Consider the following 23385-nt stretch of genomic DNA (forward strand, 5'->3'; position numbering starts at 1 on the left):
GTATACCGTACCTCGCTGTAAATCTCGAAAAGGCCGTTTCAGTGGACGCACTAGCCTCTTCGAATCGACTTCGAGTCCGCGTACAGGCTGCGTACGAACAGCATACACGGAGGGATTGTAAAGGGAGCGTAAAGGGAGCGTAAAGGGAGCGCGAAGGGAGAGCATAGAAGGAGCTATGTACGGAGTAGAAGACGAACGTTTAAGGGCAGCCGCATTCGTCCACTACCATCTTTGGTAGATCTCTCTTGATGATGTTGGAGTCAGGACCGTAGTAGATCAACGACATCGGCGAGAACTTGAGGGGAGCGCAGCAGGGCTGCATGCCAGCCAGTCGATCCATCTTTCGGTATTCCTCGATCACGTGGGTGTAGTAATTGAGGAAGGTGTCCGGTGTTCTGTGTCCGGCCGCGCAGTCTCCCCTGCAGTAATTCGCGTAGTACCTACGCAGATCGAACAACCCGTTTACGTTACTCCACGTAGTTTCCATAATTTTCACAAGCAAGTTTTTCAAAGCGACGATACCAACTTGGACGAACGTCCGTCAGTTCGTGCAACTAGAGAAATTCTCTGTCTGCGATCGGCATTGTTACCAGCTTGGTCGAAGCAAGTTAGGGTTGACGAATATTTACGCGAAGGGTTAATCTAGCAGAGTTTTCGTCGATGTACGGAGTTCAAGGATATTTATATTTACGGTAAGATAGAATTGTATTACACGGTAAAATAGAAATTGTATTTAATTGGGGAAAATTTGAAGCAGATATCGAATTTCTGTTTCTCGTGCGTGCGTGTTCCCGCAGAACGGCAAACTTCGTTAAGCTGCAGACAATTCTGTTTGCAATAATTGCCGGTAAGTTAAGGGTTTAGGGCCGTTGCACTTGTAAGCGACACTCTGATTTCACGGGATACCCTACGAATGACTTGCAGTTACTGATCGACGGCTGTATCGTCTCGTGCCATCGTACAACGCGTATACCCCGCTCCACTCGTGTCTGCGTACGCTAACTCGATAACAATCCGATCGGCAAAACAACCATCCACCCCGACAACGTTGTGTCAATAATGCAACACCTCGTTTGTTCCTTCGACTGTGTGAAACTATACACAGCACTGCATCATCGGTCGCAACTAGACGGCGCCTTTTTACGCAAACTCGTACTTTTCTCAACCTGATTTGACAAACAGATATCGTCCGTATTTTTGCATATCACGTACACTCTGCGTATTATCGCGCTGTTAAATAAGCGCGTAAAAGTCCGCTTCGCAGCCTACGACGATTTCGACCGCTCTATCGATGTCGCAAAGTCGAAGATCGCATTTTAAGTCGACGACTCGAATAACTTCAGCTCACCTTACGTCGCAAGAGGATCGCGCTTCAGATTCTTACGATACGATTTCGTTATCGTCCTTACCCTTGAGGAGCGATTATCCAGTCGTCCCAGCCGAGCTGAGAAAAATTTACGTAGAACCTTTGCTTGCAGCATTGACCCTTTATAGCACCGCTGCACTCGATCGCTCGCCTTCTAACCCGTTTCACAGCCGCGGGATCCGTGCGGACGACTAGGAAAGGCCTATCCGGATCTTGAGTACCTGCGAAACGTGGTTTTTCGTGACATTGTGATTATTCGCTAATACCGCCACGAGACACGATTATCACGTTTGCGATAGACAAATTTGAAACGAATATAAAAATAAAAATACACGTATTCGAATTACAAGGTATTTCTCGCAAGCGAACAATTAATTATTCGTTATGTTAGCCGTGATATCGAGCGGAACCTATGTTTAATATCGATACGTTTAATCGCACGTGTGTTTAAGACACTGTACATTTTCTGCTAAAAGTGTCGCTAGTAACCTGTAACTTGTACACGTTCGAACGTGTTCCATAATTTCGCGGTGTTTTCAAATCTTACGAAACGAATATCGATGATCGATCGATCACAGCGTCGACGATATTTCTACGCGTTCAAACAAATTTCTCGGGAAAAGAAAAAGTCAGGATAGTTGGATACCTTTTGCGTTTAAAGATGACTCGATCACGTGCGGGGAATGTCCGTCAAAGGTGGATACGTAGACGTGCGAGCCACATCCGGTACAGTCGACGAGCAACGTTAATTTATCTCTGGCGGTATCCCGACTCGTCGTGTACCAACTGTTCACAACCTTGGTGACGTCGAATTTGAGCCAACCCAGTTGTCCAACGTTTACTCCCAGCGACGTGACCATCTCCAAGTATTGACCTAGCTCCTACGAAACCACGTGTATATCCATTTATCCGTTTTTCGCCAGGGAAGGAGAACGACCGCGAATTATTTTATTTTTCACCCTACTCGGCATTACTCGAAGCTTCCCGATCGGCTGAAACCCGTCAACCGTAGTCGCTAATATTGGACGAACGATTGCTAAGACGACTTAAGATCGCAGTACGTTTTAACGCGATTACATTTATATAAGTCGAACGAAAGTGGTCGAGCGTCCTTTTTCTTGTCGCTATCGTACGTATAATTATCGCACGAAGATCCTAGATGCGACGAAGAGCAACCGACGCGTAATTCGCGCGTGTCTACGAACTTGATCGGGTTATTTGGAAAATTTACGCCCCGTCTTCGGGAACATGTGGCACTCGTCGAGACAAGTAAGGAAAAAAGCTTTCTGAAAGGCTTTCTGTATAAGCGTGCGCATTCGGAATATTCAGTAGCGAGAAACACGCGATTATAAAGGGGAAATTACGAAAGTTAATTACTCGACGCGTTACATATATGCGATAAGAACATCCAAGCGAATCTAAATAATCGACCGGTCGAGATTACCTTTCCACGCAAGTGCGTCGTGTTGCCGCAGCGTACTCTAAATACCCAGAGAGTAATATTTCTTTGGTTCGTTTGACCCTGACGATGATGTTGATAATGGTGGGCGTGCCTGAATTCCACTCTGGTCCAAAGGGTTGCTCTTTTGATCCTCAGTGGCTCCAACGCGGGTTCTCCACTGGACATTGGAAATTCCAATAACGGCTGTCCGTTCAACGTACGTCCTGAGAACAAGAAGCATTCGTTTCGTTAAAAAGAGGCATCGAGCAGGATAAAAGATCACGCCAATTTTTACGTCTATTTGAATTTTTCATTCCAACAACGCGACGCGATGGTGTGATATTGAAACGAGAGAATATCGGTAGTCGACTAAGAAGGACTCGCGACGAAATCCGACAGACGTAACGAGGATTACAAGCAAGACGAATTTTTCTTTCAGAGGCGAATCGCTTTGTCGTTCGAGCGTAATCTCGCTCGTATATAACCGCTCGTTATACTACAAAAACCGTCTAATAGCAAGAACCAAAACGGACATATATAACATGTATGCATATGTATGTATACATATAGAGAAAAAGAACACGAGATGCAGGGATAAGGAGAGAGAAAGTGTAATGCACTCGGCGGTTCGAAGCTCGTGTGCCAGGAGCAGTGTGTTGGCGGGAGACACAGGGATTCGCATATACATAGGAGAGTGCGATGAAATATAAGAGGCGAGAGAAGGTTGTTCGTGTACAAGCGTAACGAGAGATACATCGAAGCTATCGAGCAGTGCACGCGTAGACACGGGCGCAGGTTAACACACGCGGATCTGCAAATATCGGTGTCGGTGTGTGCGCATACTGTGAAAGCAGCGCGGCTTTATCCCTTAACGGTTTAGTGAGTCACGGACCGAGTGCCGTTGGAGGGACGAGGATAAGCATGGGGTGTCTGCCACCCGTCTGTCTTCCGCCTTCCATTCCCCGCAACCCGCGCTTCTTCTCTCTTTCGCCACTTCACCCCTTTCATTTCGTTCCTTACCCTCCTCTCTCCGCTCACTGTCCCGTTATTTCCTTTTCTTTCCTACCCTTGTGCAGCCAGCCTGTAGGCACCGCCGACACTGACACCGCCGACACCGACACCGACACCGCCGACACCGACACCGGCACCGACACCGACACCGACACCGACACCGACGCTCAGACCAACACCACGACACGACAACAACGTAGACACCGATACCGACATAGACACAATCGGAGACTCCCCTACTAGAGCCAACGACGTCCACACCCTCAACGTTACCCCCGACGTCTATGGTCTAGAGTCTAGAGCGTCGTGACGCCAACCACGAAGATATTCAACCTACCGATCTTTTGGCTCTACTCGTTTAACCCTTCAAGTATGGACCAACAGATATAGAAGCGTACAGTCACGCACACGTAGAGGTAGAATATTCGTATTCGTATTGCAAGTTAGATCGTTGCTGGATCCTGGAGTTTCATGGACGCGTGGGAAATTTCAAGACGCAGGGAAAAGGGAAATTTTCGTAGTCGAGGAGCGAACGCGGGAGAAAAAGTCGAACCGTTCGATCGTTCGTTCGCTGTCTTTAGTTGTACGTATTGAGCGATATAATTGTCCGCCGTTTAACAGTTAATCGAGTATTTGTTTTTTTATTAGAAAATCGTTCGAAATCGCGCGTCTCTTTCGCTACCGGCATCCGATGCTATCGTTAATGGATAGATCGCGTTCGTTCGAAGCAAACGAAACGGAAATCTTTATTACGCGATCAATATCGTCCGTCATGTGCCACGACCAGTGAGATTTTGGCTCGTGGATCGCCAGACTCGCCACAAGGTTTCCAGCAATTGTCGTTTGCCGAGCGTCCTCTTATTTCGATGAGACGGCACGGCGGCGTCAATTCTTCGTCGACACCGCGATTTCTACTGCAAACTGACGTTCCTGTCGTTATTTCGTTAAGGATTAGAACCGATTTTCAATCCTACACTCGCATCTTTGGTAGAAGAGAAGGAAAGAAAGGATATTCGTCGCTGACAATGGGAGATAAACGACCAGAAGTAATTTAGTATCTCAACGGAACGCGTACACGCGTTCTCGTATCTACGATCGCGATTTCGTAGAACAAGACGACGAAATAGATGCTACATGTCCCGTATGTATATATCGTAGGATATCTTGGCCTCCTTTTCGCTCCTTCTCGTTCCCCTCCTTTGCTAAGTGGATGACACGATCCGCGATAAGGGTGAAAATAATTTTCCTTTATTCTCCGGTGGAACGAGCGTGTTCTAGGGATCGGTTCGTAAACCGTGAAATCATTGTCTAACGTTACTACGATTAGATTAACCAGGGGTTAAGGTAGACGTTGTCTGAGACAGCTAAGTTTCCATATCTTAAGATTCAGTCTGCAACTTTACGCAATAGAATAGATAACCCTCTTATGCAACCGCGTCTCATAACTATAATACAAAGCCATCTAAGAACATACTATTCTTATTTGCCGCGGTTAACACGACGAGAAACAAGGTATTTATTCTTGCTTCGTAATTATAGAATTGGGAATACTTTGTTTTCTTCTCGATTCTCTCTGATGTCCAACCACAAGTAGCATTTCCGTGTATTTGCGTTTCATCGCTTGATACAAATTCATAGCGAAGTGGTCGTTTGCCGATTAATCGAATCGAACGTATTAATTCGTGTAGGCAGTTGGCGAGCCGTCACCTTTCGTTTTTCGTCGACGTGGAGGGTAACGAATTCGTCGTCGTTTGTAACGGCGGTTAAGCGCGCGCGAACTGACGAATCGAGAGAGGCGTTGTACGACTTTCGTCCGGCCTCGCTCGAGTTTCGAGTGCATCGTGTGTCGCACTTTTCGAGGTCGGTGCATCGGGTACTTTTGCCGCTGCGCCGCAATGCGACACACCACTGAATCTCCATTCCCATTTTCTCGCTTTGATAACTCGCATCTTTTTCGTATGGGCAACCCTGCGTACGAATATCGCTCGGTCGATGGTGCAACGCCGAATTGATATTTGCCTGGAAACCGATGCCTCGTTATCGAAAACTCGTATCCATCTTTCGATCGCAGCGTTGCAAAAAAGTTGGAAAAATCGGGAAATAGCGGAATTACGATTAGGCGTGCGCGAATATGCATCGCCGGTCGCAAATATCCGCGCGCTTGCTTGTATTTCGTAATGTACGTTTTCATTAGAGAAATGCGAATATATCAAATTATAATGATTTTACTCGATCGATCGAGCGGAACGTTTAAGAAAATTCTAAACGCTGGAAACTTCCATTGGTCCGAGTAAAGAAATCGTTACTTTGCGTAGACACGGGACGATTTGTGGATCGTCGGAGTAGACAAGATTTAAGGATGCCATTCGCTGGATCGAGAGCGCTTGGGTGGTATCGCATGAACACGATACGCACGTTCTAAACTGTAATAACGACGAATGCTTTCGACTCTCTGTACAAAATCAGAGATAAAAAGATTCCAAGATGGATACAAAAGTACGTACGATATATTGATCCATCGATATACCGAGACTCGAGTTACGTATCGAAACCTAGAAAATCGGAGTGTGTAAAGATACAAAGTTTGTACGTAATATGCGAGAATATACGAAATGTCCAAAGTAGCTACGGTTATAATATTTACTGGGCGAAACACGTTATAGGACTATGCCGTATTACAAAGAACGATGTCTACGTCTTGACTCGCTATCGGATGAACGCTGGTTCTAAGAAAATTTGAATCGCCAAGTAACTTTGTCATCTAATTAGGCGTAATTTCCCTGCGATGTGCGTAGTTCTACGTATAAACATTTTGCTGAAAAAAATTGAAATGTATCGAGCAGAAATTGAAGATGCGATCGTCTTAACCCATTCCTTTCGCTATGTTCACAAAGATCTTAAAATCACGAAAAATATATACAGGGTAGTTGGTAACTAGTAGTACAAGCGCAAAGGAGGTGATTCTAGGCGAAAAAAGAAGTCGAAAATATGGAATAAAAATTTTTCGTTCGAGGCTTCGTTTTCGAGAAAATCGACATTGAATTTTGGCTCGGTACGCGTGCACTTTATCGCGTCTCGTTATAGCGGATCTCAATGTAGATCGTTGTCTCGATGGAAAAATTAAAAAAAAAAATTAAAAAAGAAATTTTTATTCTATATTTTCGACTTCTTTTTTCGCGTAGAATCACCCCCCGTACATACGTACGTGAAGCTAATTGTAAGAACCTTGTCGTTTTTCAGATTTAAGATTTCACGGTAAAAAATTTACGCGTGTCCGTGGCTGATGAAACGATAAATCGTGAAAGATCGTTCGCAGCATCGGGAGCACCTTATGCAAGAAGATGACGGAATAATATCTTTTGATTCCGCGGTTTCCTCCCCGAGTCTCGTTCTTTTTCTTTCGCTGCTGTGCGACTGCTCGTAAACGAGGTTAGCGCGATCAAGGGAGGATGTGCCCGTAAATTTGGTGTGGGAGCATGTCACTAAAGGAAAGAGGGGTCTCTTCGTCGCCAAGTCGTCCATTTAAGACGTCGCGCAGCATAGTAACGCAGAGGAAAATCGCTACGAATGAACACTGAGTAGAGGCGAAGAAAAGGGAAGACGGGAGGAGACATAGAGGCAAAGAGTAGGAGTTAACTTTGTAGCAAGAAAGAGAACAGAGAGAGAGAGAGAGAGAGAGAGAGAGAGAGAGAGAAAGCAAGACGAGCAAAAGGGGGTGGAAAAAATGAGACAAATATATGATTTTGACAGTATCGATCCAAAAACAGGGTAACAAAGTTGTTAATTCGATTCCAATTTACCCACTTCGACGTACTGCCCATTGCCTCGTTTGGCTTTCTGGATTATTTCATCGAAATACATGAAAAATCAACTACAAAAATTGTACACTGGTAGCAGAGGGATATAAAGAATGTTAGAAGAAACGTAACGAGATTTCATCGAACAATCGCTAAAAGCAACCCGATGAAACATCGAAATAGTTTTCTCTTCGTCGTCGAAACAAGGGGAATTTCTTCCAGATGAACCGATAACCGTTGATTCGATACGTCAGTGTTCTTCTCCGAGAAGAATATTCGCTAGAACTCTTCCAGAGATAAGGAGCAAAGGTAGTTGGATCGTAGGGGTGCGTCGAATCGCTAAATCGATGTAAACTAACGTAAGAGAAATAAAAATGCGAGCGGTTTCTTACGAACATTGGGATTAGATGGGAACAGGGGAAAAAAGAAAGGACAGGAATACGAGCTGCGTTGATAAAACTACGATGAAAGTGTATGGGGCAGGAGGGAATCGAAAGAATTTCTTTTATCGGCAAAATGTTAATAAACGTGGCTGGAAACGTGGATGGGTAAATAAAGAAGAAATAGAGAGGACGAAAGAAAACTGCGTATCGTGGTACTTTGAACGAGTCAAGGAAAATTTAGGGGACTGCTGACTGAATGAGTCTGTCAGAGTGCGGGGCGTAGTCTGAGACAATCGACGTAATATTCGAATTCACCGCATGAATTTTCATTGGAAAATAGACGAAGAAGAATCGAAGAAATAAATCGTAATGTTACGAGTTTTATTTGCACGCAGGGTCGTGTATCCGCGTCAACGGGAGTCTCGATCGCTTCTCCGAACCTTGAACAAACGAGAAGCGTTTCTTCCCCATTTACACGACGTAATTCAAATAAAATTTTTCTTACGAAAGAACGATAAAAATACGAACGCGTAAAACTTGGGACAGGTTTGTGGAAATAAGAAGGCGATATAGGAACGTCCCATCTATCCGAAGATAATGCGTGGAAACACGCATCCGTAACAACGGCCTAGCAGAAAAGCGACGCAAGGACAGAGAAACACGGGAATCGCGAAAGAAAACGAAATAAGAAAATCCGAGGAAACGTTAGGCTGGCAACTAAGCGATTGCGGATTTTGTCAATGTCACCTAATGACAAAATCCGCAATCGCTTAGTTGCCAACCCAATACATAGAAACGAGGATGTAGAGGTAGGACAAAACGAAAAAGTCGACCGATCGATGATTGTAACGTTAAAAGGTTATTACGTTGCGTGTGTAAAAACGAAGTGTTGAAATTTATTAGACGACTGGGTGGGACAGAGCGAGACCGGGCGACAGGACGAGACACGACGCTACTCACGGATGATGGGAATCGCGGCGGTACTGTGAGAAACGACATCGCATGCAACGTAACTTCGTCGCTACCACGTTCTCTGTCGTCCACGGTCGAGAGTCCAACACCGTCGACCTCGGTGCGAATCTAATTACGGAACGACACGATACCGATGCGTTGCTCAATAATATCGCGTCCACAACCTCATGGTATATCGCGTATCTTATATAGGGCCGAGGCGATTGACCGTAATACGGTCGGTCAAATAAGAGGGTCAGATATAGCTGGTTGGTAACCCTGATCCAGATCTATCGTCGCCACGTGGTCGTTCGCTCGCTCCTTCGTTCGCGCTACCTACCCTCGCGACTCGCGATTCGAATCACGTGCTCGCAGGTGACGACTACCGGCTACCGATTCATCTTGCTTCGAGCGTTGCGGCTTTTTTCTGATCGATGTTCCACCGTCACCGGCGCGAATGTCGTTTAACGTCATCGGAGTTTCGAGTCCACCGCGTTTTTCTTTCACCGACAGGTTCCATCGGTGAGAACGACTCCGAACGTCGAACTTCCTGTAAGCCAGACGCGTAACCGAGTTTGATCGAACACGGCGTTCGAACGTAAAAATTGTGTAAAAACCTGGAAATGGGAGAAATTCGTAAGGGGCGAAAATACAGAGGATCGGCACGGTGTGCGAAAGCTTCTAAAATGGCTAAAGAAACGTAACGTAATCAAACGTTTGTTCCGCGCGTTAAATACGATAGCTACGCTCTGGATAGTTTCGAAACTTTTGCATATTACGCGCGTGCCGTGCATTTTTGCATCTACCAATCGAAAGTATGTACACGATATAGCTGCGTGTATAGAATTTAGCGGCCGGCATAAATACTTAGCTTCCATTCTTATAATTCAGATATCGATTAGATTTTTTAATCTATAGAAAACGAACGTCGTTTCCTATTTCGGTCTAAGGCTGTGTAATACGTAATACGATAGTAAAATGTACGCGCTAATGGCAAAAATAAAACGCTGCAAATGAGAGATTCACGTTGGTAAAGTGACCGCAAGTTGCTCGAATTTAGGTGATTTGACTAATCTGAACGAGGTTTAGGCATGTCGGTCGATGTTACAAACAAACGGTTGATTCACGGTGTAGAGGAAATGGACTGGCTCGTTTGTACGATAACAGTCCAGAAGGTTATGTTCCTGGAAAACGTGTCTATATCATACTTGTCGCGTGTTTCACTACCATCCGCATCGCGAGGTAATCCGTTGTCGCGGTGATGTTATCATCGCCGTCGTGAATTCACGTCATAAATTACATTCGATAAATTGCATTCTTAAACAGCGTTCTGTTCTTCGAGTATACAACTCGTTCTCCAAATTCCGAATCTTCGAAGTGTCTGGCCGCACACCGTGGAAACCATTTACGTAACGCGTTATTCGTATCGTACGAAATTTTTTGAAATTTGCAACGTTCGTTAAAATATAACGGATAATTGACTGTTTAAATATTTTCGACTTGGACACAGTATCGTGTAGCTTCTATATACGCGTTTTCAGTTTTCTTTCAAACTTTATCGGTATAACGTGGCCGTGTCTCGCGAGAGAAAGTAGCGAAATTTCTAAACGTTTCGTACGACACGTGCGCTGTGCATGCCACGCGTTTCCAACGTTTGCTCCTCGAAAAATGTCAAAGTCTTGGACGTGTCCCCGCGATCGATAAAATCACGGAATGTCGATCGATCGGATCGAATTCCACGCAGCTCTGATTCGTACATCGCATTCGCGTATCGCGACTCTCGCTTTGGATGCGCCTCTATGCCCTGTACGTTTAATTTCCAAAAATGGAAAGCCAGTCGCTTTAAGTCGTAAAGTTGATCGATTGACTCTGCGGAAAATATGAAACGCATTCGATTGCGGCAAGGGGTTGGCGAGACGAGAAGAGAGGGGCTGTGAGGTAGGGGGTTGAAGGAGAAGGAGGCAGGAGGAGGAGAGAGACGGGAGAAGGGTAGAGGGTGGCGCACGGGGTAGGGTGGTAGTGGAGGGATGAAAACGGGGCGTTTCCCAAGGCAAAGTATCCCAAGTCCGGCGAACAATTAGACGACTCGTACCCTTTTGTTAAGGGGCATGATTAAGGATTCTCGTCGCGTCTACGCGTTTTGGAAAAGGGAATTCCGCGCTCGTTTCACGGTATCGCAGCCGAGATTCTTTCGATCTTTGAGTCTTCGACTGTCCCGTTCGATCCGTTCTTTGTATCGACGAATGTGAGCGAAATTATACGGCGCACCAAGAAGGTGAGCAACGATGTTTCCATCTCGCGGAACGAGAAACGCGAATTCGAATGAAAAGCGCGTCGATCGTTCGCCCATGGGCATCGCCACGAGATAAAGTGGAAAGCTCGATGACTTTTAACCGATCTTCGTATTCCGTCGAAGAGAAAACGATGGGAAAGGCCAGAGATCGTAATCGAGAATCGATTAAATGAAAAAGAAAAGAGCGAAGAAGAAACGTTAAGTATAAATACGAAACGAATGGAGAGAAGACGGGGGAGGAAAGATAAGGTTGGGATATAAAGTCGGAGGAAAGCGGAGGAAGCAACGGTAGAAACAGCACGAGCAACGCGAGCAACGGGATAGAAGACGGAGAAGCACACCCTTGATTTCTATCCTAGAGCGGAGAGTGTAGTGCGGTAGGATGAGGAGAGTCAAGAGGGAATAAAGGGGGTGTAGTAGGAGATGTACGAAGAGCGGCGCCCAGCTGGAGCCACGTGCATCGATCTGACTACAGGCGCCAGCCGTCCTATCCGTCGGCTCGTTCGTCCATGAGTTCGACCCTGTCCCACTCCAACGCATGTCGAACCGTACCATCCCACTTTGAACATCCCGTCAGCCTCCCTGCTCCGACGTTTCTACCCGTATCCCGCACCAACGTCGCCCGACCGCCACTAGCATCCACCACCTCCTTCCTACCTCTTTCCTGCCTCTTTCCTACCTCCTTCTTCTTTTCATCCTCATTTTCTTCTCGTACAAGAAAAAGGAGGCAACCAGGAAGAAATCTCCCTGTTCCTCCTTTCGCACGAACCCCGTGCAACGCAGTGCCTTTTAACCTATGCGTGTCCTATTCGAAGAATTTGTCCATGCATTTGCCCTCAGGTTGAACGAACTCGCCACTTCGCTGCACCACTTTCTCAGATACAATTTTCTGTCGTGCTTTTTCTCTTCTTTCTACCAGACGATTAAAGAGATACAACGGTATAACCTTAGACGAACATTGCTGGCAAACGATCGGCGATTCGATAAGGAAGGTAATCGTTGCGCGATCTATGCAACGAACGTAAACTATTAGCAAAGAAGCTACGTTTTGGGTAGATTTTAAAATTGCTTTCTCTTTGGAAATGCCCAATCGACAGTTGAAATCATCGTGGCGAAGGGAACGCTCGCTCGACTTTGCTTCGCTTCGGTAAGACAGTTGGATGTTTTGAAAATATTTGATACACGAGTTTACAACGCGGTATATTCAATAAAATTCCAACGAGATCTACCCAATTCTCGAATGTTTTTAAGTTTGCATGGTGTATAATTCGTTTTGAACCGTCGCCGGTATCGTCCCGTGTGAAATTGCGTATCGGTGAAACGCATTGTAATTTCCCGATCTAATATACTGCTTGAGCCTCGTCCAGAGGCTGGATCTCGTTGCCACGAGCGGCGAATATTTTATTTTCTAGCGACAAAATGGGAAGAGCCGAGCGAAAATGCTTTTACCCCTATATGGAGGGTTGAGGATCGTAATGGTGCAAGTTGGTCCACTGCTATTTTCCATAGGACAGCGTTCTCAGCTTATTATTGTAAAAAAATTCATTATATTTTCCAAATCTTGGAAATGTATCACGTCGGGGGATGAAATTGTAATTTTATTGATTACGAAACTAAAAGGATGGTATCGGCTCGATGGTCGATCCAGCTATTGGCAGCTTATATTTTACGAAAGTAGGAAAAGTATTATTGATCCACGCGACTCGTTATTTTCTATAAAAAAAAAAAAAAAAAAAAACGCGAATCTACCGTCCAAAAGCCTGTTATAATTTCAATTTGAATGTTCCGAAGCATCGCCGTTTGCGAGAAGCGACGAGAGAAAATAATTTTAACATCTCCGTTGGTATTACATCGAAAGAATGGGAAGGGAAAGGTGAAAAGCAAAAGGATTTCCGTTTCGTTCGTCACGATTCGTACGTACAACGAATTACGACGAGTTACGAGTTACAAGTTGCGAACTAGTGTCACGAGTTACTGGCTGCGACCGGCCGAGCTTTCACAGAGAATCGCGTTCAACAGACTCGTCGCCAAGTCCTTTTAAAAGAGAACAAACGTCGAACGCGTATTATGCCAACTCCCGCTCCTATAGTGGAAATCTACGACGATAAGATCTTTTTCGGCGATGACGAACGTTTGAAGAAACGGCGGAACGGATATCGCGCTCGTCGTGACCATTTCTTTCATATTATGGCGGTACGCATCGCGTACCTACCGTATCTGCTACTGTGAACGCTCCTCCACATTTTTTCATTTCTCCTCTCTCTACTTCCTTGCTCTTGTCGCGCAAACATTTTACCAAGAATCTGAAAACACACGATTTCACGAATACCGAAAGGAAATTGCATCCGAGCGCAATTGCAACTCGACGAACCTTACAAGCAATTAATAGTCAGACAGAACGAGTATTTTCAAAATAATGTACGGGCGCCATAAGCGCGATTCGCGAAAGAATTTGTTCGAAATTTTTCGATCGGTCCGCAAATAAAATTACTTGATTATCGTCATCGAGGCTGGCGTCCTGATACAGTCGATTCTACGATGTGGAAAATCCTAGTAACTTGAATCGACTCACGCATTCGACGATCGAACCTTGACGTATTTTCTAACGTTTGTAGGAAAATTCGGCGGAAATTGGTTTATCCGAGCGGGTCGGAGGACGAGACAATTCGGATAATCGAGCGGGTTGGATAGTAATCGGAGGCTTGCTAGCAATCTCCAATTGTACGATAATTTATTAATTAATAACGTTAGTAAATTGAAAATGGAAAGCGAGAAAAAGCACTAGAATCGCTGAGGAGGATTTTATATCGGGATAGAAAAGTTTCCGACTCGTAAATCGATCTCTCGGTTACAGCAAGGGTGTCTTGCCTTTTGTAATTGTTTTAAGGCACCCGTAGCATTTTTCTATATGAACAATAAGTAGATTGCGGACTTTTATGCGTTTGTAAACAAAAAAATATGCAAGAATGCGAATAACGTCGAAAGATACGCGAGATATTCAAAGTAAAACGTTAGTCGTAACATATAGCGGGTGAAGCAAATCGCTGCGCAGATTTCGCTCGTTTAGTTGTTGTCGTAAAGGTATGAACTTGCATAAATATCCGCAGTCTAGTAACAAGTGATAAATTGTAGAAGCTTGGCAAAGGCGGTACCATTCGCATGCGATACGTAACTTGTTAAAATGCACCAAGTGTCGCAACTACTATAATGCAAGTTAATAATTGATTTTTAAACAAATATATCGTCGTCTGTAGCTGTAACGCTATTGGCGCATCTACTTACATCGATCGAAAAGTTCTAATAAATTTTACTTTATTCGGTATTGGTATTAATATTCGCGTAATACGTGTACCGTATGGAAAACTGTCGATCGATGTCAAAGAAATAAATTCTTACGGCTTCTGAACAACTATAAAAGTGTTAGAAAACGAAATACTCCGACTCGTTTGCACCAACGTACACGTAAAGGATACGCTAACGAACATTAAAAAAACAAGGACAGGAAGAAAGAAACACGGATTTCGATGTTAACGGAGAACATTTTAAGCGATGAAAACAGAGTAATCGGATCGATCGAACGAATTCGAACGATCGTACATAAATAGGAATTATTTTCGTAGCTAAATGGATAGTTAAACGATCGTACATAAATAGAAATTATTTTCACAGTTGTATAGGCCTTGTGCGATTGAAAAAAATCTATGTTTCGCATCTGTACGTAAAGGCAGACGGTTTAGACAGAAAATCAATTAGACCGTGTTCTTGTGCCGAGAGGTTCAAATAATCAGAAAGTTGCTCGACATAGAAAACTTTCCACGGAACGAATACGATCCCAAGAAAAGATTCAACGAGGAGGAAAAGGGAAGAATCATCGGAGAAGGAACAGTCGGAAATTTGGCTCCCGTCTACGTTAGCACGAGTATACACACGTATATTCGAGTGTAACTAATTATTAATTAAGCAGAGCAACCGACGACTGCGTTTAGGCACGACAGTGCAATTCCCTGTCAAGAACGACGCTTTTCTTTCGAAAATTACTGCCAGTTATATCGTTCGATAAGTAATGACCAGACTATATACGTTGGAATAATCGAGGAAGAATGGGAGATGCGCATGCAGCAAGAATAAAGGAAAGCATTTTAAGATTTTACTTAGTAATTACAAGCAAACAACCAGTTGTTTATATATCCAGATACGCGAAGCTTGTCGCGTTTCTTATCTTCTGAATGGTATTAATATTATACCATGCTGTCACGAAATAACGACTAAATATTTTTAGTTGAAGGAAGAAAAGTAAGAAGATACTTTGGTTCACTTGGAAATGACAAGTAAGCCGTGTTATTTAAAGAGCATCGTCCTTGAGTTATCAGTAAATTAATCATCGGTTGCTATCTACGTAGCTACTTTTCCCGAGCAACCACTCGATACACGCGCGATTTTTAATTTAACTCGGTGTATCTGATAAAGTAAAATTCGAAGCTCGGTTCTTTGGTTAGATAAACGTTTAAACGTAAACCGGTTGCCACGTAGCAGATTAAGCGCAAAGTTCTCCCGTTTACTCGTAAACCTGGAAATTCTTGAAATTGTTCGAGTCCTTGAGATTCTTCACATTGTTCAAACGTTTTCTCATATCTATTCTCTCCATAAACTGTTCCTCTTCACCTCGACGAATTTCTCCAACGCATTCTTCGCCACTGGTATTTTATATCTTTTGCGCTGGCGATCGCGATACTTTCCCAAACGTTACGCCATAACGTTCAATTTCCACAAAATATTGTACCATAATTGCCCGCTCTGTCGCTAGTTATCGGCAATTGTTTAGTCCACTAAAAAAAGTATCTTGTTTCAATCGTCTCTAAAAAAATCTAGCGAGTCAACGCGTTAAGATTCGATCGGATCGATTTATTTCCAACGATTTCGATTATTTTCGTAACGAACGAGGAAGAAATTTGCACGTGATTTTTTTTCCTGCGTTCCACGTTTCGCGTTCCACGAAGCTTCGCCTCATCGAGACCGAGTTTCGTCGTTTCCTGTTCTTCGATCTCCAGCATCCGGTCGTATTTGTCCGGTATCTAAGTCGCTCCACTTATCTGTGTGCGAACGAGATTTGTCTGAAGAAAATCTGGCTAGTAAACGATGTTCGTACACCGAGTCAGGTGATACCACGGACTATAGGAATTTCGGCGTGTTACGCGGCTCAAAAAGGAAAAATGTGGAGGAAAAGTTACTCCGCGCCCCTCCCCCTCCCTCGTTGCTGAAGAGATCGATACGAAAGAGGCGATGGTGCTTTATAGTTTCTTTAGTTTCTTCAAAAAGAATGACGTGTTCACCGGCTATGTATAGTGACGGCAATATTAACGTTAAAGTATTACGCATGTCGTATTGTAACACGCTTATCGAGCAACCGATGTGCGCCGCCAGGGCGACGACCACGAATTTGCGCGCGTGCGAAATATTCACCAACACCCCGTACTCTAACAACCAAACCGAACGATCGTCTTGGAATACCAGAGTCGTTCGTTTTATGCTTATCGCTGTTTGTCGCCACGACGAATTAATCCTGCTACGATCCTCCAACATTTTTACTTCCATCTTGCTCTCGTTTCGGCAAACAGAAAGGATCTCTTAAGGTTGACACGCGCTTGCGACAACCGAATGCCGATCTCAATACGATCGTCTGTCGTAACGTGGTCTCGGAGGATCCAACCCGATCGCTCGTTCCCCTTAAATCAGCGAATCATTGACTCTGAAACGTGTACCAACTTTTTCTTTACGAGATGGCATTCTTATAGGTCTGTAACTGCTAGTTTATACTAGTAAATACTAGTGATACCTGATATTAAATACGAATTGAACGACATTTGAATCGTCTTATAAATCTTTCGCATTACATTTCTACCCTGTTTGACTGAATTGTACGAATTTCGAAAGTGGAGGAAGCTAAAGTTTTTCCTCGTTTTCCTTTTGTCATCTTTATCGTTACTCCTTCTAACTATCCGTGTAACGTAAGTTCGCTCGAACGTATCTCGAAAAATAAGAAGCTGCTACTAGGCAGAGCAGCGTAACAGAGTATCGAAGATCCTGTGGAAACTTTTTACCAATATATAGCGTCTGCGTCGTACGAAACATCTTGTAACTTCGTTAGCAGTATAACGAGACTATCGCGATTATATCGGAGAAGTTCGAAGGAAATCTGTAAACGTACATAGAAGCCAGCGATGTCTTACCAATTTTCTACTAAATACGTGTTTGCAGCGAACGTCTCGTAACTTTTACGTACGTTCTCAGACCAGCTTCAAATTTGACCAATACGACGACGACAACCGTGTCTCGTTACACAGGGCCAATGAAATTGTCAAATGTTTTATACAAACACACGTATATGCAAAAGTTTCCTATGACACGTATTCGTGTGCCACTGTATACGGCGAAAGAATTCGTTAATTTAACCACGACGAATACGATAGGAATGACACGGTCGTAAATGCTGGCCAACGTGTTTCTTGTAGCTCCGGCTAGCTCTATTACCCTTATTGTTAAACTTAGAGTTACTGAACTACAGAACGAACTATAGACTGTCGTGGCGCGACACCCATATCTACGAGCCACGTGGCTTCAGCCGTGTGGCCACGCATGCATGCGAATCAAGGTGTCGTTCGTGACATTTTCTGCGTATATGTACCTCTTTTCCTCTCCTTTTCTTCGCCTAAACCCACCCTCCGCTCACACTCTCTTTCTCTCTTTTCTATTATTCCCAGCAATCCTGTTGTTCTTTGGCGATTCATCTGCTCGCGATTCAGGCAACAGGCCAATCGACCAAGTGGACTCCGAACGAACCACGTATTCCATTTGCAACGTGGTGGTTCGCGAAAAGTCCGATCGAACGGAAACTGAATCGTCGACGGTAATACAGCGGCTCGCGAAAATGCTCGAATACTTACCGCACAACGCTTTTACAGCGGCTGCAAAAAGTATTTCTACGCCATTGTATTTATTAGGTCATTTGCATGGCGATTAATTATGCGTGTTATATAAACCACGTTAAAACTGTATCCACGCCGTAACGAAACACGACTGTTGCGATTGTGTGCACAAAGTTGGAATAAAATTGTAAGTAGCTGCATGCGTACCGAGCTACGAGACGTTTTGCGCAATTGTACATTTGGCAAAGATCGCAAAAATATCCGAACGATCGATTATTCGTTTTAGCGACAAACCTTGATATTCAATGGGACCATTTTTAGCCGTTTATCGGCCGGCAAACGCAAGAGTTTCGAGCGATTTTTATGTACCAACCACGCCTTTCTATCCGTTCAACGATTTCCGTTTCGTCATCGGCCGATGATCGTCGAATCGATATCGTCTCTAGCAAAGAGAATAAAACTGTTCATACAGATTCAGGGCGCGTGAACTAATTGCAAGTAGCGATTTGTTGGCTCTTATCGATGTGTGGCGTTAGAACAGCGTAATCGATACTAATAGCGCAGCGTGATATCGTAAATCTAACTGGATCGAAGTAATTCAGAAAATTAGGAAAGACAACTATCGTTTGGAAAACTGCGTGGTTCGTAAGCTTGGAGAAGACGTGCGCGTTTCAAGAGCTTGTGCGACGAACGGACGACGAACAACGGACGACGGACGACGGACGACGGACGAATGTCTGACAATAAGAAGACGAAGGATCGAGCGAAGAAGGACGAAACTCGTGGAAGGGTGGAAACTTACCAGGTTCGGCAAACGTGATGATCTCGGAGGTTCTCGCGTAGAAATCGTCCATCTCCTCTTCCGGTTCTTGGCCCTCGTGTTCGCCATAGCCTCGATAGGAAGAAGCGATCCTCGCGTTGTTGTCTTTCGCAGAGCTGTCGACTCGTTGATCGAGATTCCTATAGGAGTATTCGTCGGCACCGTAAAGGAACTCTGCGGAGTACACGTTCTCGCGATCGTTCCTCGATCTATCGGAAGATGGATAACGAGAGGACTGAGCCTCGGCTCTGTATAGAGTTTCGAGAGCCAAGTGCCTCGGTACGGTGGCCAAAGTTCTGTTCACATCCGGTCGTGCCCTAAGGCCAAGTTTAGTGAGTATCTGGTGTTTGATAGCCTCCAACCTTAGGTCGTCCGGAGTAGGCGTTACGGTGTCCTTCCTTTCGGAACCACCGCCCCTATAGTGCGTCTCGTGTATATGTTGTTGTTGGTCTTGTTCCTGTTGATGTTCTCTGTGTTGTTGGTGGTGTTGTTGGTGCTGCTGATGCGGACAACCTGGACATGTTTGATGATGATTCTGTCGCGGTTGTACGGGCGAGAACGTTAAACACCAGAGCGCCAACCCTATAAGAAAGACGTTCGAAGGTGGCAAGGATCCTCTGTATCTGAATAAAATGCGAGAGGGGGGTAGGTGAGATCGTTGATCTCGGCACGATCGACTCGAAGCGATCGATGGATCGTACGTTGTGGCGGTAGGAGCGGCTTTGCCAGCGGCAGCATGCTGCCCGTGATGAGCACGGCAACGCCGATCCCGGCACTCGATCTTCTTCCAGAACCTCTCGTTTCGACCTGCATTCGAATTGAGTCCTGATCTGTACGACACCTGGTGCATTTCGGCGGCGAGTCACCTCCTCCACCCCCACCACCACCTCCTCCTTCTCTCTCTGATCCTCCTTCTCTCTCCTTCTCGATCCGCTTCCGGTTCGAGCAAGGTATCCTTCGACTTTCTCGATCGGCGATCACCACCACCGATTCGGTCACGTTCGCTTCTAATCCTATCGGTAGCACGACTCGGATGAGAAACGGTGCCGATCGCCGAACCGATCGCGATACTGTTACTATTACGATCCGAATAAACGGGATGCTCAGTGTCCGTACAAGGAGGAGTAATCCTCGTTTCCGAGCAACGATACAGAGATAAGAGGGCGTGACGACCACGACAGGAACCTGTTGAGAAGGTAAAATTCGAGTGGGACGGTGACGACGACGATGGCGATGACGACGACGACGACGACGACGGCGACAGGGAAAAGGCATTCTCGCCTAAACCCCCCATTACCAACTACCCGGTGCCGCTGTTTCAGGATCGATCTCACCCGCAAGATGGACCGCCGTAACCGGGTACACCCTGCTCGCGTTTTCGGCCATTCGCGCTTTCGTTTCCACCGATTGCACGTCCACGGGTACGCGCCTCTAATTAAATATCTTTCTTTTTTATTTTCGTCCCCTTGCTTTTCCTCTTTTTCCTTTTTTCTCCTTCCCTCTTCTTCTTCTTCTTCTTCTTCTTCTTCTTTTTCTTCTTCCTCTTCTTCTACCTCGTGACCTTTCCTCTAGCCTCTTCTGGATCTTCTTTCTACTCTTTTGCACGTGTAGTTATTCTGTATCTTCACTAGCGTGTTACAACAACCTTATCTTAATTTTTCGCTTCTTCCCTTTCTTCCGATTCTCCAACGACCGACTTCGACTATTCGACTACTCGACTGATTTTTACATGGGACACGAAATCGTTGACCCGAATCCCTCGATACGACCGTACGATCGTATATTCTTCTAACGGGAGGTCGATCTTCAAAATCGCCCACTAAGGTCTTCTAGACTTTCTCGGACACTTTCTATGCGTACCTAATGTTTCACTACGGCTAAGGTCCTCGGAATGATGCACCATTTAAAGGCTTGAAACGACAGCACGTACAACGAGCGGCATTTGAGCCGATTTCTAAGTAGAAAGCCTTTCGATGATCGACGAACGGTTCTCCGGATCGAGTCCCTTGCGATCTACGCGTTGTCTTCTCCTCTCTTTCACTCGCCTAATGTCTCTTTATTGTCCGTGGAAAATCGGCTGCGATTCTGACCGAAGCGTGCTCCAGACATGTCCTTTTGGAATTGTCAAATTCCTCGCGCACATCCTTTTCGATCTATGCGATCAGATTGAAAATTCGAGACAAGGTGGTCGCGTTTTAGCGAGAATCAACGAAAATTCTATTTAACTAATCGACAAACTACAGCGATCGGCCTTTACTTTTCTCGTATTCTCTTACTTCTCGTTCCCTTTCTTTCCTCTCTTTTGCTTTGCTCGCCGGTATCATCCACGATAACGACGAAACGCCAAAGGATCCCTATAACGACCGAGGCACGCTTGTCGGAGGCGCGCCGGACACTGAGGGGCATCCACCACCACTACCAATACCGATACCACCACCGCCTTACCATCACCGCTAGCAGCAGCAGCAGCAGCAGCACCAGCAGCAGCACCACCAACACCACCAGCAGCAGCAGCACCAGCAGCAGCAGCAGCAGTAGCACCACCACCACCACCACCACCACCAGCAGCGTCGTAGCGACCGTCGCGACCGTCGCGACCGCCGCCACCAATACCACCACTGACCAGTGAAACACTATCCACCCACCCACCACGATATAGATACTGCAACAATCGGCTAAACTCCCCGATAACTTTACGTAGCTGATCCCTCGTATACGTTATGCTTGCAGCCGTTCCTCTACTTTTCTTCTACCTACCATTTACTGTATATTGGACTCGACGTCCAAGCATTTATCTATTTTTCCTTTCTTTCTTCCAGCCTGATTATACGTACGTGCAACGGTACCGCCTAAAACTCGAGCGTTTCTAGAGGGAAGAGCAGGAAAGACAAATACCGTGCGTATCCCGTCTCGTTAGAGTTACAGGTTACGCGTGTTTTTCGTTTCCTTAAAAAATGGCTAACGAAGTAACAACGAGAAACATATAGATAGGTATGCGACTGGAGACGTAGGGTAAGAAAGAAGCAGAGAGAGAGAGAGAGAGAGAGAGATGGGGGAGGGAAGACAAAGTGGGCTGGGAACAGGCACCACGTGGTTCACGCGTGGTACCGCGACGCTTCCGTTCCGTTTCTCTCTCGCTCCACCCTGGCTATTCGAAAATATAATTTGCTATAAATTCGCACGAACAAACGAGCGTCGTCCTACTAATATGTCTCTATCGTGGAAAAGCTGGCCTTTGCGTTCGATTCGTTGAACTGGCGATCGTTCGATTTCGGACAACTCGTGATTCTTCAACCGACGAGAAGCCAAAGGGGACGGGTATAAACGGTTGAACAGTGGCAAATTTGTTGGATGTACGAAAACACGATTGTAATAGCCGTGTCGTGTCGATGGCGTCTGTAACTTTTGCGGTTCTCGACAGTCGGTGTAGAAAAGCAGCAGAAAAGATAGAAAGAAGGGATAGAGAGAGAAGCAAGGTAGCTGTAAGCATATTGATCAGAAGACGGTAGTTGGCCTCATGCCACGTGGTGATGCTGCGAGAGGCGCCGGACTCGTATTATGACCCAAGGCTTCTATTCTCCTCTCTTACTTTCTCTACGATTTTCCTATACGATCCTTCCCTTCTTTCCCCTTCTTCCACCGTCATCGTCCCCGAAATTCATCTCTTACTCTCCGCCCCGTCCTACCGTCATTATTTCCAATCTCTTTCGTCCCGTAAGTATCGAGAAAGATATTCGAGAATATGCAAACTTACGAGCAAAATCTTCTGACGCCCCGCGTCTGAAATTCTGTGTCGCTTCGAACAACCACTTATTTCATCTTCTTCTTTCCCCTTCCATGTCCTTTTTATTTTCCTTTATTAATTCCGATCGATCCGACGTACGAACGACTGCTCGCCCTATCTTTCTTCTCTTTTTTCTTTTCTGGATTCCCATTTTCTTGAATTTTCTCATTCCCTCGCTCCTCTTTTGTACTCTATATAGGTCTCATAACCTTGCGATTCGACGCCCTTCCTCCGGATGGCATCAACGCTGACAACCTTGAACAAAAGGAAAATCGAAAAGAGAAGCTGATATTGCAATAGGCAGAAAACAGGGGGCTGTAGATTTTCTGCTTCGGCTTTACGACACCTTGTAACATTTTCTCGCAACAACCGAGACATTTTCTTCTGCTTTTTATTTCTTTGCGTTTCCATCTCGTTACCTCTTACCGCTATCCTTTGCGCGAATCGATAGAAGCCGATAAGAGCAAAGGAAAATTACGCGTTACCTACCATTGCTCGAATAAATTCCATTCCTGTAAGTGGAAAGGAAGAAACGTTAGTAAAATTGTATTCGCGTTGCATCGTTAAAAGAAGGAACGCTGTAAGGACGGTTAAGGCGTTTTTAAACTACAGACAC

General features: G+C 45.2%; 1 protein-coding gene across 1 annotated transcript; it reads right to left on the reverse strand.

Moving 5' to 3' along the window:
* On the reverse strand, positions 1-21286 carry Actbeta (inhibin subunit beta). The gene is made up of 5 exons (XM_033331051.2): positions 18968-21286; positions 2811-3031; positions 2013-2247; positions 1410-1587; positions 1-440 (listed from the first exon to the last, which is right to left on the reverse strand). The coding sequence occupies exons 1-5, from the start codon at positions 19833-19835 to the stop codon at positions 200-202; spliced, it is 1743 nt and encodes a 580-aa protein (XP_033186942.1). The 5' UTR covers positions 19836-21286; the 3' UTR covers positions 1-199.
* Between the last annotated feature and the right edge of the window lie 2099 nt (positions 21287-23385).

The sequence above is a fragment of the Bombus vancouverensis genome, chromosome 12 (genome assembly GCF_051014615.1).
Source record: "Bombus vancouverensis nearcticus chromosome 12, iyBomVanc1_principal, whole genome shotgun sequence".
Taxonomy (NCBI): Eukaryota; Metazoa; Arthropoda; class Insecta; order Hymenoptera; family Apidae; genus Bombus; species Bombus vancouverensis.